Source organism: Hemicordylus capensis, chromosome 1 (assembly GCF_027244095.1).
Source record: "Hemicordylus capensis ecotype Gifberg chromosome 1, rHemCap1.1.pri, whole genome shotgun sequence".
In the NCBI taxonomy this organism is placed as follows: domain Eukaryota; kingdom Metazoa; phylum Chordata; class Lepidosauria; order Squamata; family Cordylidae; genus Hemicordylus; species Hemicordylus capensis.
Genome location: NC_069657.1, coordinates 393,358,949 through 393,376,063, shown reverse-complemented (window position 1 = coordinate 393,376,063; position 17,115 = coordinate 393,358,949). Strand labels below are relative to the sequence as shown.

Here is a 17,115-nt window from a genome sequence, read left to right as displayed (position 1 = left end):
ACCATAGTTTTGTATAAGGGCATTATAATGTTAGCCGTTTTATTTTCAACCCCCTTCCTAATGATCCCTAGCATGGAATTTGCCTTTTTCACAGCTGCCGCACATTGAGTCGACACTTTCAACGAGCTGTCCACCACAACCCCAAGATCCCTCTCCTGGTCCGTCACTGACAGCTCGGATCCCATCAGCATATACTTGAAGCTGGGGGTTTTCGTCCCAATGTGCATCACTTTACACTTGCTAACATTGAACCGCATTTGCCATTTTGTCGCCCACTCCCCCAGTTTGGAGAGATCCTTTTGGAGCTGCTCACAATCCATTTTGGATTTCACTACCCGGAAGAGTTTGGTATCATCTGCAAATTTGGCCACATCGCTGCTTACCCCTGCTTCTAGATCATTTATGAATAAATTAAAAAGCACCGGTCCCAGTACAGATCCCTGGGGGACCCCACTTCTTACTTCCCTCCATTGTGAAAACTCTCCATTTATACCTACCCTCTGTTTTCTGTCTTTCAACCAGTTAGCAATCCACACATGTACTTGTCCCTTTATCCCATGACAGCTAAGTTTCCTCAGGAGTCTTTGATGAGGAACTTTGTCAAAAGCTTTTTGGAAGTCCAGGTAGACTATGTCAACTGGATCACCTTTATCCACATACTTGTTGACACTCTCAAAAGAAGTCCAAAAGTTTGGTGAGGCAAGAGTTACCTTTGCGGAAGCCATGCTGGCTCACTCCCAGCAGGGCCTGTTCTTCTAGGTGCTTTACAATTTTATCCTTGAGGATGCTTTCCATCAATTTGCCTGGAACGGACGTTAGGCTAACCGGCCTGTAATTTCCCGGATCCCTTTTTGAAAATCGGTGTTACATTTACTACTCTCCAGTCCTCTGGTACAGAGCCCAATTTCAGGGATAAGTTAAATATTTTAGCAAGGAGGTTGGCAATTTCACATTTGAGTTCTTTGAGGACTCTTGGATGGATGCCATCCGGCCCTGGTGATTTGTTAGCTTTCAGTTTTTCCAGACAGTTTAGAACATCATCCCTTGTCACTTCTATCAGACTCAGCTCTCTAGCCTCCATCCCTAAAAAGCCTGGTTCAGGAACAGGTATATGCTCACTATCCTCTGCCGTGAAGACAGATGCAAAGAACTCATTCAGTTTCTCTGCAACCTCCATATCCTCCTTAATAATCCCTTTCACTCCCTCATTGTCTAATGGCCCAACCTCCTCCCTGGCAGGTTTCCTGCTTGTGATGTACTTAAAGAAGTTTTTGTTATTCCCCTTGCTACTTTTGGCTAAATGTTACTCAAACTCTCTTTTTGCCTCCCTTATTGTAACCTTGCATTTCTTTTGCCAGAGTTTGTGTTCCTTTCTGTTCTCTTCGTTTGGACAGGCCTTCCAATTTCGGAAGGAAGTCTTCTTCCCTTTTATGGCTTCCTTGACGGTACCCGTTAGCCATGCTGGCATCCTCCTGGACTTAGTGGTACCTTTCCTCCTTTTGGGTATACAATCTAACTGGGCTTCTAGTATTGTGGTTTTGAGTAAACGCCATGCACTCTGGAGCAAAGTGACTCTCCTGATTTTCCCCCTCAGCTTTCTTTTAACCATACTCCTCATTTTGGAGAAGTTTCCTCTTTTGAAATTTAAAATGTCTGTGTTTGACATCCTTGGTGATTCTCTCCCTGCATGTATGCTGAATTTGATGTCACTGTGGTCACTGTTCCCTAAAGGGTCGATGACACTGACATCACGCACCAGGTCCTGGGTGTCACTCAGAATTAGATCCAAGATCGCCTTCTCTCTGGTCGGTTCCATGACCAACTGTTCTAAGGCACAATTTTAATAGTAAACATTTTACTATTGGAGTGAATGAACACAGTTGTTCCAACACACCCTCCATGGAAGGAGGAAACAGCAGCCTAAATGGTGAGATGTTTGCCAGGCCATTTGCCTTTAAAGTCGTCAGGTAACGTAAGATGTCTCTTATGGCATCCTTGGTCTTGAAGCCGTGCATCCTGGCATACGCTCTGAATTGTTTCCATTTCGCACTGTAGCTTTTTCTCATGGACACCTTTTTATTGCTTAGCAAAATGTTGTCTAAATGTTTATCCACCACGCTGTTAGCAGGTTTGGATGTAGACGATGTCCTTGCTCTTGGGTGAGCAGATCCATTATTTGCTTTAACCATACATGTAACCCTTCAGATAGTCAATGAAATTACTCAATGAAACCAAGGTTGCCTTGGCCACCACGGGGTGATTAGTATGCAATGGGTGTTGTCTTGTAAAATTTATGCCACTACCCTGTTGAACAGTGGATACAGAGAAAACAAATAAAATAAGCTGTGCATCCATTTGAACTGTAATGCATCACCTTTCGATCGCCATAGACCTGCTCTTGAGCAGTATTGACTGCATTTGGCATTGTCCTTTGTCACAAAAAGGTCTACTGTGGGTTATCCCCAGGACTGGAACAGGCCTTTTAAGTAGCTCATGTTTATCTCCCACTTGTGTTGTTGAAGGAGCACTTGAGACCTGCTCAAAGCATCCACCAGGGTATTGTTTATCCCCTTTATGTGTGTTGCCAGAAGATGTATCTTCTGTGGTATGCACCAGTTCCATATCTGCTGGCTTAAATTGCAGAGGGAGCGTTACACTGTCCCTCCTCCCCCGGCTTGGTCACATATGCTATAGCAACTGTATCCTCCATCTGCAGTTGGATTGTTTTCCCCAGCAGATGTTTTTGAAACGACTTTAGTGCTAGAAAGGCTGCCAACAGCTCCAGAAATCTTATATGCAAAACTATGAGTAGTGCCCCAGAGCCCTGAGCCTCCAAGTCCGACACGTGAGCCCCACATCCAGTCATGGAGGTTATGCAAACCTCTGGTATTGGTACCTTGAATAGTGTTCCCTCTAAAAGGTTCCTGTCCTTTATCCACCATAAAGATAAATTCAGAACTGAGTCTGGTATGCATAGATGAAGGTTCTGGCTCTCTACATTCAGATGGAACGTTGCCAAGTACCATTGTTGTAGTTTCCTCATTCGTAATTGCCCGGCCACAGACTATGGCCATGCAAGAGGCCATCAGACCCATTAAAACTTGAATTGTCTGAGCCCTTTGTACTGGACTTAGCTGCAGTGCTAGAACTAATTTCCATATCCTTAGAAAACAGGCTTCTGGCAGGAAGGCTCTCTGCTGAACCATATCCAGAACCACACCTATGTACTGTAGTCTTTTGACAGGTACTAAATGCAACTTCTTCCAATTGATTTGGATGCCCAACCTTTCCAGGAGAGTTGTCACGCAATTTATCTGGGAAAGTAACTCTTCTCTTGTTTTCGCTGTCAGAAACCAGTTGAGTTAAGGGTATATTGTCATATATTGTCATACCCTATATCCGTAAATGTGCCACCACCACAGCCATGCATTTGGTAAATACTCTGGGTGCTGTCGCCAGTCCAAAGGGTAGCACATTGTACTGGAAAATGTTGTCACCCACTGTGAATCTCAGGTGGTTTTCCTGTATGCCGATGTGAAAATACACGTCCTTTAGATCGAACGCTGCAACTCATGCCTCCCCATGTAGAAGAGGCAGAATTTCCTCAAATTGACATATATTCAGCCACCTCAGGTCCATTATCAGGAGAATGCCTCCATCCCGTTTGGAGATTTGAAAGTACCAGGAGTAATAGCCCTGTGTCTGCTTGCCCACTATACTGGTGAGATTGCACCTTTCTCTAGCAGTGTCTCCACTTCCTCCATCAACGCCGTTGTTGCTGGTGTGAACTTCACACCCGCATAGACTGACAATGTCTTGAACTCGATGGCATGACTAGTTTGGACTATCCAAAGCACCCACCGGTCTGATGTTATATGGTGCCATGCTTGAGCATGATTTGCCAGTCTGATGTCGTGGCTGACATTGATGTTTGATGTTATTGCTGGAGACATCACTGGTGGTATTGATGTCACTGCTGTAAGGGAAGGGAGTGTTGTGTTTCCCATTGGTTGTTGTACATGTGGGCTCATTATACAATCAAAGATGTTGTTTAGACTGTTTTTACAAATATGTCAGCAAACTTCTTCTGGAATTTCTCTGGTGTCATATTATCCTTTTCCTAAAGGAGAGAGTCCTATAAGGAATGTGTGTATTTGGATAAGCACGCCATATAGTTGGAGATTTTAATACCTAGGCTTTATTTATTTATTTACACACACAGTCAGACAGGTGTTATTGACTGGTTTGTTTTATCTAAACATCGCGTCCTTCCCAAGGACCTGGGATGGCTGACTTTCATTGTCAATGTTGTTGCTGTTATAGATATCGTCGCAGAATATAGGCTGTTCCCAGTAAAGTTGTTTTTTGTAATTGGCTGGTGGTGATTTCTGTGGCCCCTATGGTGTTGAGGTGCTCCTCAAGGTCTTTTGGAACTGCACCCAGGGTGCCAATTACCACTGGGATGATTTTGGTCTTCTTCTGCCACAGCCTTTCAATTTCAATTTGTAGAACTTTGTATTTTGTTATTTTTTCTATTTCTTTTTCTTCTATTCTGCTATCCCCTGGTATTGCTATGTCGATTAGTTTAACTTGTTTTTCTTTATTCTTGACTACAGTTATATCTGGTGTACTGTGTGGCAGATGTTTGTCTGTTTGTAGTCGGAAGTCCCATAATAATTTTACATCTTCATTTTCGACAACTTTTTCAATTTTATGGTCCCACCAATTAATAATAATAATAATAATAATAATAATAATAATAAAAATTAACATTTATATCCCGCTCTTCCTCCAAGGAGCCCAGAGTGGTGTACTACATACTTGAGTTTCTCTTTCACAACAACCCTGTGAAGTAAGTTAGACTGAGAGAGAAGTGACTGGCCCAGAGTCACCCAGCTAGTTTTATGGCTGAATGGGAATTTGAACTCTGGTCAACCTGGTCCTAGTCCAGCACTACACCACACTGGTTTTCTGGATATGCATTTGCACATGCCTTATGGCCCAACACATCCAGCTTTCTCCCCTCTTTATCTGCTGGAGTGGTATGACATTGCAACACTTTAACAGTAGATGTGCAGTCAATAACTAGAGTCTGGATATGGATGTTTGAGCAAATAATTATTCCCCTCTTCTTGTATTCTGTACAGTTTCCAATCTTTTCAAAATTGGTGCAGCACTTGCCAAGCCATCTGAGCAGCTTTTGTTATCACCAGAAGCATAGGTAAGTATACTGGTTGAGCCACATTTGATTTTTTCATAAAATTATATACAGGGTCATCCAGATCACTAAATTTCTGTTTCCAATCCAAACCAAGTACTTCTGTCATCTCCGCAATCTGGAGATAAGACTTCATTTCCTCTGTTGGAGAATTGATGGGTCCTTTGGGTCTGAATTGTGAACAGTCCACAGTTATTCTAATGAGTCAGAATCATCGTCATCTTCTGAGGACACTGGCTCTGCAGGACAAACTCTAGACTTACTAGTGGAAGAAGAATGGACCCAGAACCCACACTCTGATAAGTTCAAAGTGTGGGTTCCGGGTTCCTGAATCTGCAGTAACTCACATCAATGTTTGAACTGGTGCTTGAGTACTTCCAGTGCACACTTTCTTCCTTACATCTCATTCTAAACAAGTTTGTGTAGATATAGATGTTTGTTTTGTTGGTTGGGGTACCCACAGCAGCAAGGATGTCTTCACACCAACATCCTGACCCACATAGATTGGTCTCACATTTTGTGTAGTGACAGGTGCTGTAATGTGAACAGGTAACCTCAATCAATACCCCCAGTAAAGTCATTTGAGTAGCAGTTTGTTTCGTAGGAGGCTCCACAACTCTAGGAGGAGTCATCAGTGTTGCAGTCTGGACCTGTTCCATGCACCTTTTATATGCCTTCCACTTCCTAAACTCTTCATAGGCAGCTGGGCAGAGGGGTGGAATTTGTAGACGCATCACCCCAATCACCAACAGGCAACAAGATTCCAGATTGCAATGGGGATCTAAAGATCTTTAAGGTGATTAAACACCTTAATGAAGGTGTTTTGGGCAGTTCCATTAACTCTTCCTCCTCCATATAGAGACCATGGCACAAGAAGCCCTGAAAAATCAGTGCTGAGGAAGTACCGTCATTTGTCTCCAGCATGGAGAACATGTTCTGTGCTGCCTTGGGGTCAAAAAGTGCCTTGGCATCATCAGCAGCATCGTCGACATCGAACACCACCAGTGAACGGTCTCTCTGCTCCAACATTTGACACTGGGATCCTCGGCAAGCGGTCCCTCCGCTCCGACATAGACATCAGAGTTCTCAGCATCAATGGGGATTGGCATGGGGTAGCTGCAGGCAACAGAGAAGCCTCCCAATGCCGAGGTGCCAATGTCAACATCGTAGCATCTCTATCCCTTTTCAGCATCTATTTCGATGATGGATGTGCTAGGCATGGCAAGCCAGATGGAGAGGAAGTTGTAGTGTTGGGCACCAACAAACACGTTCCCCTCTGTTCACTCTTCTCCCTGTGCCTTTTAGAAGAAGGAGAGCCCAAGTCATGCTCTTGCCTGCGCTTTCTATCCCTGTCTCGATGGCAAGAAGTGCACCCCTCAGGAACTCTCGGCTCCTTAAAGGAAGAGTACTTCGATGCTGACAGTCCCAGCATTGGGGATTTAGACTGCGTTTGGATTGCAGTTCCTGCTGCCAACTTCAAAGTTGCGATCACTTCATCAGGTGATGTAGAAGCACCCTTTGGAGTTGGGGCTTTCTCCAATAAAGCCACCCTTAAGCACTCAGCTCTATTTTTAAAAGTTTGTTTTGAAAAGGAGCGGCAGACAGAGCACACAACGGCATTCCCCCAAACCTAGGTGACAGCGGTCATGAACATCTATAGAGGGAATCTTCCCCCTACATTGCATACAACTCTTAAAAGTGGTCTTTCCCCTAGGTATTGGGCTTGTAAACGACATTCTTAAACCGATAACTTTACCAGTCTGTAGTCATACACTTTAAATCGCTTTGCTGAGGCACCAGTATCCATCACACAAAGAATAACTTTTTCCAGTCCGACTCAAAAGAAATTACAATAGTTTCCAAAGGGTAGTCCAATATCAATTCCAGTCACAGTCAGAATCAAAACCTTAAAATTTAGCTACTAAAATATTTCTGAGGAGCCAAGAACTAACAAAGAACCGAACGCATTGGCAGTCAGAAAGAAACTGATGTATAAGGCACCAAACCACTGATATGAGCAAGCACGGGGCATGCGCAGTGGCGATTGGTCGGCATCACGAAGAGCTAATTTTGCCTGAAGTGTTCCACGCAGGCGTAGAACCCATTTTATGGATGTTACCAGATCACAAGCCAGATCGGAAAGCTGCACATGTGTGCTGCCACTTCAGACAATGTCCCGCACAGAAGTGATAACCCTTTACTGGCCAGGGCTGCCAAAAAGGTTCTTTCAGCAGTTTTTCTGAGTATCATTTCCACTTCCCATGTAAATATTCATGAGTCCCAACTTAAAAGTAACTTCAAACTATTTAAGAATAAAGTAACCTTAACAGTCAAAGTAATCTTAACTGTATATTCCTCTCTGACCCACTTCAAACTTGGCCATTGGTATACGGGGGCTAAAGCAGTAAGGTAGACTGGAGTGCAAATGGAGAAAGGCTCAACTCAAATTCAACAGATAACATAGAGCACATTTGAAGATTTATGCTCAAGCAATATGTTTGGCAAAGAAGAGATCCTTTTCTGCCCATATTCCATATTCCATTTGCAAGCTCACATCTAGCAGAGTTGTTCAGGGTTGTAAGAGGGCTAGCACATGCCCCTCCTCCCTTGAATCAGAAGAGGGAACCATCAATTGCCCACTGTGATGTTTTTAATTAGTTCTTTGTGGATAAAATCTCTCATATTCAGGCCAACTTACAGACCCCACAATTACTGCAGTGTCTGATGCGGAGGTGTCCAGCAATTCCTCTGATGTGGTTAGGCTGGACCACATTCAGTTTGCGACTCCTGAGAATGTGAATAAGCTGCTTGGAATGGTGTGGCCTACCACCTGTTCTCTTGACCCTTTGTCCAACAGGGCTTGTACTATCTGGCAGAAGGGTTGTTGGAGAGGGCCAGGTAGATATTATAAATGCTTATCTGAGGAATAATTCTTTTAGAAATTGACAGAGGGTGTGTGGCTCTGTTGGTCCATTTGGACCTCTCGGTGGCATTCAGTACTTTCGACTATGGTATCCTTCTGGACCATCTGAGGGGGATGGAAGTGGGAGGCACTGCTTTGCAGTGGTTCCACTCCTACCTCTCAGGCAGATTCCAGATGGTGTCACTTGGAGACTGTTCTTCAAAATCTGAACTTTTGTATGGTGTCCCTCAGAGCTCCATACTGTCTCCGATGTTGTTTAACATCTACATGAAACCACTGGAGAAGATCAGGAAATTTGGTGCAGGGTGTTATCAGTATGCTGATGACACCCAAATCTATTTCTCCATGTCAACATCATCAGGAAAAGGCATAACCTCCCTAAAAGCTTGCCTACAGGCACTGATGGGCTGAATAAGGGATAACAGATAAGATGGAGGAACTTATTGTGTGGAGTCAGAACCTGGGAGACAATTTTGATCTGCCAGTTCTGGATGGAGTCACACTTCTCCAGAAGGAACAGGTATGCAATCTGGGGGTGTTTCTGGATCCAAGCCTCTCCCTGGTCTCTCAGGTTGAGGCAGTGGCCAGAAGTGCCTTCTATCAGCTTCGGCTGATACACCAGCTCCATCCGTTTCTTGAGATAATTTACCTCAGAACAGTGGTACATATGCTGGTAACTCCAGACTTGACTGAGTTCAATGTGAAGCTGTGTTTGTACATAGTCCAGAAACTGCAGCTGGTACAGAACGCAGCAGCCAGGTTGGTCTCGGCGAGACCATATTACTCCCATATTAAAAGAGCTACACTGGCTACCAGTTTCTGGGCAAAATACAAGGTGCTGGTTATAACCTATAAAGCCCTAAACTGCTTAGGCCCAGGCTATTTAAGGGAATGCATCTTTCCCCATGAGCCCCACTACCCTTTGAAGTCATCCAGAGGGGTTCATCTGCAGTTGCCACCAGCTCGCACCAGCTACGCAGAGACAGGGCCTCTCCGTTGCCGCCTGAAAACTTTTGAAAGGTCCCCAAAGACTCATTTTTTCACTCAAGCTTTTTAACTCTGTGGTTTTAAATTTTAATTTGTTTTATATTGTTGTAAACAACCAAGAGACAGAGGTTTGGCGCGGTCTACAAATCTGATAGATAGATAGATAGATAGATAGATAGATAGATAGATAGATAGATAGATAGATAGAATTTCTGGTGTACAATATTCTTACCAGTCACTGATTCTGATCTGGAATGCTCTTCACTGTCCGAATCTTCCAGTAAATCATCACTAGATGCAAGACAAAATTGTGACTCCAAGGCAGCAATTTGATATAATCAATGTATTTGACATTAAATCAAATCTTTATTGTTACGGTCACTCAACTAGCAAAACACAAAGTACAAAACCTTTACATAAAAGTGAACTTGGTCAAATAAAGTAATAAACTGTTGAAAGATAAAACAGAACCATAACACCCGAGTTCATCCATTACATAAAACAGAGGGCTCCATGCATTATAATAATCTAAAATTTAATTCAATCCAACCCCATATCTCACTTCTCAACATTTCTTATCCTAGTCTTATTAGCCAGAAAACAATACTTCGCCACGTTATAAGATACTACATCCCAATGGTCTGTCAAAAGTAATTCCAGATAGAACTGCTCAGAACAACTGGGGTATGCTATTAAAAAAGGACTTATATATCTCTTCCGCAAAGTTTGATAAAACTGACAATTCAAGATAACATGGGCCATTGACTCCACTTCCCCAGAACCACAAGAGCAGACACACTCCTTATAGGAGATCTTACAGTATCTCCCCTCCCGGACAGCCATTTCTAAGACATTACACCGGGCCAGCATCAGAGCCCTCTGGAAACTAGGTACTAATATTTTATTAAGGTATCTTGCTGGGCAAGACAGTGGTGTTTGATTACCTAAATAGGTGTCAAACCCTATCTGACCGTCAGTGTCCCATGGTTGCATGTTGTGGAGAACCACAACTTTACGCAGTTCTGCTACTATTCATGTGGTCATGTGGTCATAACGTCTCAAGGTGCACAAGCATAACACTAGTGTGGATGTCAGCCATTTGTTACAATGTTTTGTAGTCTTTTTACTGACTATATCTTGAAATATTTCATTATAATTGAAGTTAATGTTTTTTCATGGCCCCTTACTCTACACTTAGCCAGCCATTTTGGTTTCTTAAATAACCATTTTGTAATTATTTACCAAGAATTCATATCAAAATTAAAAGGTTTTTTCCTAACACTAATGGAGCCATGGAGTAGAACACTAGTAAAAACATTAATCCAGATGTAGGCCAGTGTTCAAGATATGCTGTGTCTACATGTGCGTAGGAGAACATGTGAGGAGAGCTTGTTTTCAATCCTCCAACCATGATTTCAATTGTCTGAACTGAGCTCTTCCTGCTCAGTCTCAACTCCCCTTCCTGAAATGGGAATAGTAGCAACCTACCACACAGGGCTTTTGTAACATCATACACAATAAATCCTGTAAGCACTGGCAAATTGAAAGTACTGAATAATCCATTGTTTAGTAGTTAACATCAAATTCAGAAACGACAGAAAAATAAGCAGGTTGCTCACCTGTAACTATTGATCTCGTAGAGATCCGTCGATATCCATAAGAATGGGTAATGCACCCATGCAGGACCCTCGTGGTAGAATGCCGCAGATTGTCAAGGTAACAAGGCCCACCCCCACACCTACAGTGTGCTATTTAAGGGCGGGCTGGACACCTGTGCTTCAGTTCTTGGACGACCACCATGGAGGATGATCATCCAGATTCAGGTGAGTTATTCACTGAAGGAGAATAGCATACCCACTCAATACACACATAGAGTAGCACTACTGAGGAGAGGTGGTTCGGGAGAGTCTTATGGATATCGATGGATCTCTACCAGATCAATAGTTACAGGTGAGCAACCTGTTTATCTGGATCAAGATAGTTCTAGATCCATAAGAATGGGTGTTCAGCTAGCTCCCAATGGAGGAGGGTTCAGTAGTAGCTATTGTAACACCCGCTTCAAAACGCTTCTCCCGAAGCTCGCCTTGGCAGCAGAAAAGTGGTAGATGGATTCCTGAAGAACATAGGGAGAACAATGTTGTCAGACACCACCTTGGGTAGAAAGTCTGGGTAAATATGCATTAGCACCTTATCAGGATAAATTCTGGTGTATGGTGAATCTATCCACAAGGCTGTCAATTCACTTACACATTTAGCTGTAGTTTTGGCCAGCAGGAAGGACAAAGGAAGTAAGTTACTAGACTGATAGATGCAGAACCCACAGGTTCAAATGGAACCTCTGTCAAAGTTGAAGGGATCAAGGATATGCTCCATGGTTTGATTGCTGTGCAAATGGGTGGATAAAAATTCACAAGACCTTTTAGAAAAGTTTTACTATCTGGGTGTGAAAAGTGTCTTTCCGTCATAATCCGGATGTTTTGAAGATAGCGCTACTAGATGTACTTTCAAAGATACATTTGCTAGCCCTTGTGATTTTAAAACAGCCAGGTAGAGAAGAACATCCTTGATTATGGCCTGGGTAGGGTGAAAACCATGCATCCTTGCATAGGATTTGAACTGGAGCCATTTGTCTTTATAATTACATCCGGTGGATGACTTCCTTTGGTTTAGAAGGATCTTACTCAAAAGCTGGATTCACCATGCTGTTAGGTGGAGTGTGAGAACGTCTGGATGCAGTACGCTGCCGTTGTTCAATGTTAAGAGATCCACCTCTTGTGGTAGCCTCTGGTAGCTGTTCCCTGACAGTTTGAGTACTTGTGGAAACCATGGTTGTCTTGGCCACCATAGAGTCACCAGGATACCCAATGTAGGAGCAGTCAGAAGGTGGGCAACCACTCTGATCAGTGGTCGTAGAGGAAACAGAAGGGATCTCCTACAGCCAATCCAGCTAGAAGGCATCCTCCAGTGATTGTGGGTTGTGACCTGCTCTGGAGCAGAAACGAGTGCACTTTGTGTTCTCTGAGGTGGCGAAGATATCTTTCATCCGTATCCAACTCTCAGAGCGGTGTAATGTATTTTGTCTAGATTTCCCATGCATCCTGTTGCGGGAAAATTTGACTCAAGCCGTCTGCCAGGAGGTGAATGGCCATCCAATAGACATGATGCCAGATGCACCAATGCCATAATTATAGGCTGAGTGCACAAAGACTTCAAGACACTGTCCCTCCCTGGCGGTTGATATAGGCCAGGGCTGTGGTATTGTCTAATTGTACTTGTAAGATTTTCCTGCATAGAAGTGGTAGGAAGGCTTTTATAGCTTTGAAAACAGCTAGAAGCTCCAGGAAATTGATATGTAATTGTGTTTGTTCAAGGGTCCATTTGCCCTGAATCTGAAGTGCTCCACAATGGGGACCCCAGCCTAGCAGGGAGCAGTCTGTTATTAACCAGAGTGGGTTATCTGAAAAGGAATCCCCTCCAGCAGATTTCTGCCCATTGACCACCAGGTAGGTGAGCGTAGAAGCACTAGGGAGTACTAAACATAGGCCTTGACAACCTACATTCAGGCAGAAGACCAACAGAAACCAAAGTAGTGCATCTTTAACCATGCATATTGCACCACTGTGTTGCAGGATGCCCTCAGATCTAGTAGTCTTTGAATGAGCCGGGCCGGTTGACATGGATGCGGCTGCAAATGGAGAACCAGGTCCCTGAAGCACTCAAAGTATTCCTGAAGTAAGTACGCCTTCCGGGTTACTGTGTCTAGGACTGCTCCAATGTAGTTGATAACATAAACTGGCTTCAGTTTGGATTTTTTCCAATTGACTTGGATCCCCAAGTCTTGTAGGAGAGATAGCATGTATTTCTTCTGAGAATGTAACTCTTTTCTGTCTCTGGAAGTCAGGAGCCAGTCGTCCAGATAAGGATAGACTAATATGCCCTGGGTCCGCAGGAAAGCTACCACTGCAACCATACATTTTGTAAATACCCTGGGGGGGTGGGGGGGTAAGCCCGAAGAGTAAGACCCAGTTAGATGACCCATTAGGCCATCTCCCTAATGTGATGGTGATACGCTTCCATTTCCTCATTAGGGGAGACATGGGTAGTTGGAGGCATGTCAACTGGAGGATCCACTCTGTTGTCTGGGTCATCTGGATTGGACTTGAAGTCAAAGAGCCATGGTGATCAGAAGGTGAATGAGATGGAGAAAGAGGTACGTATGTTTGTGTCTCAACAGTAGATGTCTATGGTGGAGTGAGAATATTCAGTGTTTGTATCCCAACCTCCAAGCTTTCGTAAAACAGTCTGTGCAGTCATATCTTTAAAAACTTTTACAGAGAGCCAGGGAGCCGTTTGTGTTGCCACTGAAACAGTTTTAATTGTAGGTTGTGTTGGCATGACTAAATTATCTCCAGCCAAGGTGTGTACAGTGCAGATTGGAGTCACCTGTCATTAGCAGTAGATAAGGTCTATGTTGTGAGGACTTCCAGACAGTTTCCTCTAAGGCGTGCGCATCAAAATATTTTGATGTCCACTCAGTTAATTTTAGATCCCACTCAGATTGAATCAAGGTCTCACTCTGAATACATGTGCACACACACTGCCTTGATACTGCCACCCAGAACAAAACTCATTCCACACACAGATTAAAAAAAAAATAGAGAGAACACTGCTTCCAGGGTTAATCCTCTTGAAAATCATAAGGGAAGCCAGGAGATCTAGTCCCCATAGGTGCCAATGCCAGTGTCACCCCTACAGCCGATAAATGTATGAAGCCACGTATATGCCATGGCAAGGAGTCTACCAAATGGGCAACAGTCAGTGTACCTGGTATTGTAGTACACTGGACCAACGACCGCGGAGCAACTGATTCCTTTGGAGTTCCCTCTGATGACTGAGGACTTAACGCAACGGCGGTTGGAAAAGAACTGAAGAACAGGCACCCGGACCACCCTTAAATAGGAGTAGGAGTGGAGGTGGGGCTCGGTCACCTCGACAAGCTGCAGCATTCTACTGCGAGGGTCCTGCGCAGGCACATTACCCATTTTTATGGATCTTGACAGATCTCAATCCAGATCTTTAAGTAACCTTGCATTTTCCTCAGTGGGCTTTACAATAATGCATTGCATGTCAAGAACCACTTACAACTCTCCTTGAAAAAGAAACAATCTCATTCATTCTTGACATATTAAAAAGCTTTTATGTGCAGTGTCTATTTACTTTTTAAAGCATTTGGCGGACATTCATGCACCACACCTACCTGAACAGTTATGGTTGTACTGCAGGTTATAGATGAAGTTTAACATTTAACAACTCTAGAACAAATGTTCAAATGTACACAAGCTTATTTTTTTATTTTTTTAAAAGAAATATTCCAGCATGGTATCCTGGAAGTTATGATGCATTATGAATATTTACAGAGCACAGCGTTCAAAACAATTTAAATGTCATTGTCCTCCATCACTGCAATTAATTTTATCCTTAAAATTTCTTCTGTTAGCAGAAGTTGTGTTTGCCAAAATCCCTTTCTTCTGCAGCCCCTTGGGCCTCCCTAATATGAGCACTTGAAGTCAGGAGGAGATTTTCAGGAAGCTCAGGGGATTTCAGGGAGAAGGGGAATCAGCAAGAGTCATCCCTCATGCCCAATGGGAAACATCCAGACTAAGTTAGTCATAACTAAGTCCCATTGAAATTAGAGTGACTTAGCTAGCCACAACTAAATTTGTCTCATTGATTTCAATGGTGCTTAGATACGCCTAACTAATCTGGATGTTGCCCAACTACTGGACTGTAACTGAATTGGGGTGGGGGGGTGAGCAAGAGGAGTTGATGGAACACAATGGCCCAACTCAAACGATCACTAAACAAGAGCAGCAAAACAACATCAGCCCTCCCATCATCCTCAGCCACAGTGGCCAGTAGTCAGTGATTATAAGAGCTGCAGTCCAACATCTTCAGGAGGGCTGAAGTTGTACAGCCCTGCTCTAAACCATGATGTAGACTGTGAACGAGCCTGACCTCAGTCATCCAGACAGATGACCATCTGAACCAGGCAAATACTTCAGATAGGCTACAGACAAGCTGAAATAGGATTCTGGGAGAGACTGAAAGAATCAGCATGTGAAGGGGGGATTTGATTGGGGGAGAATAAAGAACTAGAGATGAGAGGAGTGAGAAAGGAATATCACAAGGCAACAGCAGCAGTATGGAGAAATTGCTGAGAAAGTGCTCACTATTTCCGCCCCTGTTCAGAACAGTTCCACCTACTTATAGAAAGCTATGTTCATAAGGGTCCTATATGACTGGTATAGAAACCATTTTCTACTTGCACTGCCATTTACTGTCTACTTCAAAAAGTTAACTAGCTAAAAATGAAAGCTTCTCCTTCACTAGAAAGGTCTTGCATAAATATTAGTAAATTAAGATATCACCATTCCATGACCCGTGCTTATCTCCATGCGAGAGCAAATGATATACCAATATTTAAATAAAATGTCAAACATATGGATAGTTTTATTTAGTGCTGGAGGGAAACCGTCATTTGCATACCTGTCTCCTTCTAATTTTGGTATATCTGAGCAGCTAGATGAATCTTCTATCCACGCTAGTGTTGGTCTTCTTGAGTCAACCCCTGAGCTCTGCTCACCAGACAACACAAGCTGTTGTACAATTACTGGATCATAAGCATTGATCTCAAACTTTAAGTGCACCTAAGCAAATAAACAAAACAAATTCAGATGTAGAGATAAATTCACCGTACACAAAATTAGCATTGTAATTCAAAGAAAATATACCTTCATAAGTTTTGAAACATCCCATATACAGATCTTTCCTCGTTTGGTTGCAGCAGCTAAAAAGTGGGGGCAGCTTCCAGATCCAAAGCAAACTATTCTGTCTGTGCCATCCGTACATGGAAACTGTGCTGGGCTTGTTGCCAGCGTAACTGACAGGGGCACATTTTGCGTGTGTTCGCCTTTCACAAATGGGCAGTTGGGGGAATGTCTTTCATGTTCAGACCTTAATGGATTAGAAAGATAACTGTTATAATGGAACAGATTAGTTTCGCTCATTAGCAATTTTGCTGCATAAAGGCTAGGCTGGGTGGTTCATCAGCACTCAAAAGGACAATTAGTATTACCCCCCTGAGAAGGTGAGAAGATCTAAATTGGAAGCAATTGTTTCTGCAACATTTTTGCACGTGCTCCAATCTGAATGATAGGAACTACTGAAGAATAATTGCTGCTTACAAATGTGTGTTTACATTCAAAAAGTGCATTATATAATTAATCAGCTTAGTTATAAACTCATCTCTCTCTCAATTCATTTTCAACCTTTGTTGATAGACAAATGGTAGTTGTGTAGTCACACCAGAATGCTACTGGTTTCCTGATGACCTGAAAGCCTGCTGAAGTATTTTCTGAAAGTGTTTAAGAACATCTTTATTTGGGCCACTTTTCTAAAGACAAGTGTTAGTTTTGTAGGTTTTTAAGCAAGAGGTTATTCTACATTTTGAGCTTTTAATCTGTGTTGAAGTATTAGTCCAGCAGACCTATATTTGGCCAAACCGTAAAAAAAGAGAAACTGTTCCATTTTTACTTTTCTCAAGGAAGAAAATTATGTGAAATACCCCAAATCTAGAAATGTAATAAGGAAAAATCACAGGAGGTCATATATGTATCATGGTCCTTCATGGACAGTGCAATCTCATCCAGAACTAGGTGTATATTCCACGTGGACTGCTAAAACTGTTAACCCAGGTATCAGTTATCATCCTCATCTTCTATTTTAAAGTTCAGCTTGTTTGCCCTTATCCAGACCAGAACCACATCCAAACACCACTTCAGGGTCTCCACTTCCTCCCTGGCATCAGATGACTTAAATGACCACCAGAATATACTGATGATAGCCTAGCCTAAACCTCCAAATTACTCCCTCTGCGGTTTCATGTAGCATAGATTAGAGGACAAGATAGAATCTCAGGGCACCTCAT

The 17,115-nt window shown here is 43.0% G+C and overlaps 1 protein-coding gene across 6 annotated transcripts in view; it reads right to left on the bottom strand.

Annotated features, from left to right (window-relative positions):
• Window positions 1-17,115, bottom strand: part of BIRC6 (baculoviral IAP repeat containing 6) — a 311,771-nt gene that overhangs the window by 258,051 nt on the left and 36,605 nt on the right. For all 6 annotated transcript variants that reach the window (XM_053303734.1, XM_053303742.1, XM_053303763.1 and 3 more), the window contains exons 7-9: window positions 15,920-16,142; window positions 15,675-15,835; window positions 9,361-9,419 (exon numbers count right to left, since the gene is read on the bottom strand). In XM_053303734.1, the coding sequence (XP_053159709.1) occupies window positions 9,361-9,419; window positions 15,675-15,835; window positions 15,920-16,142 (443 nt within the window). The remainder of the gene's footprint in view (window positions 1-9,360; window positions 9,420-15,674; window positions 15,836-15,919; window positions 16,143-17,115) is intronic.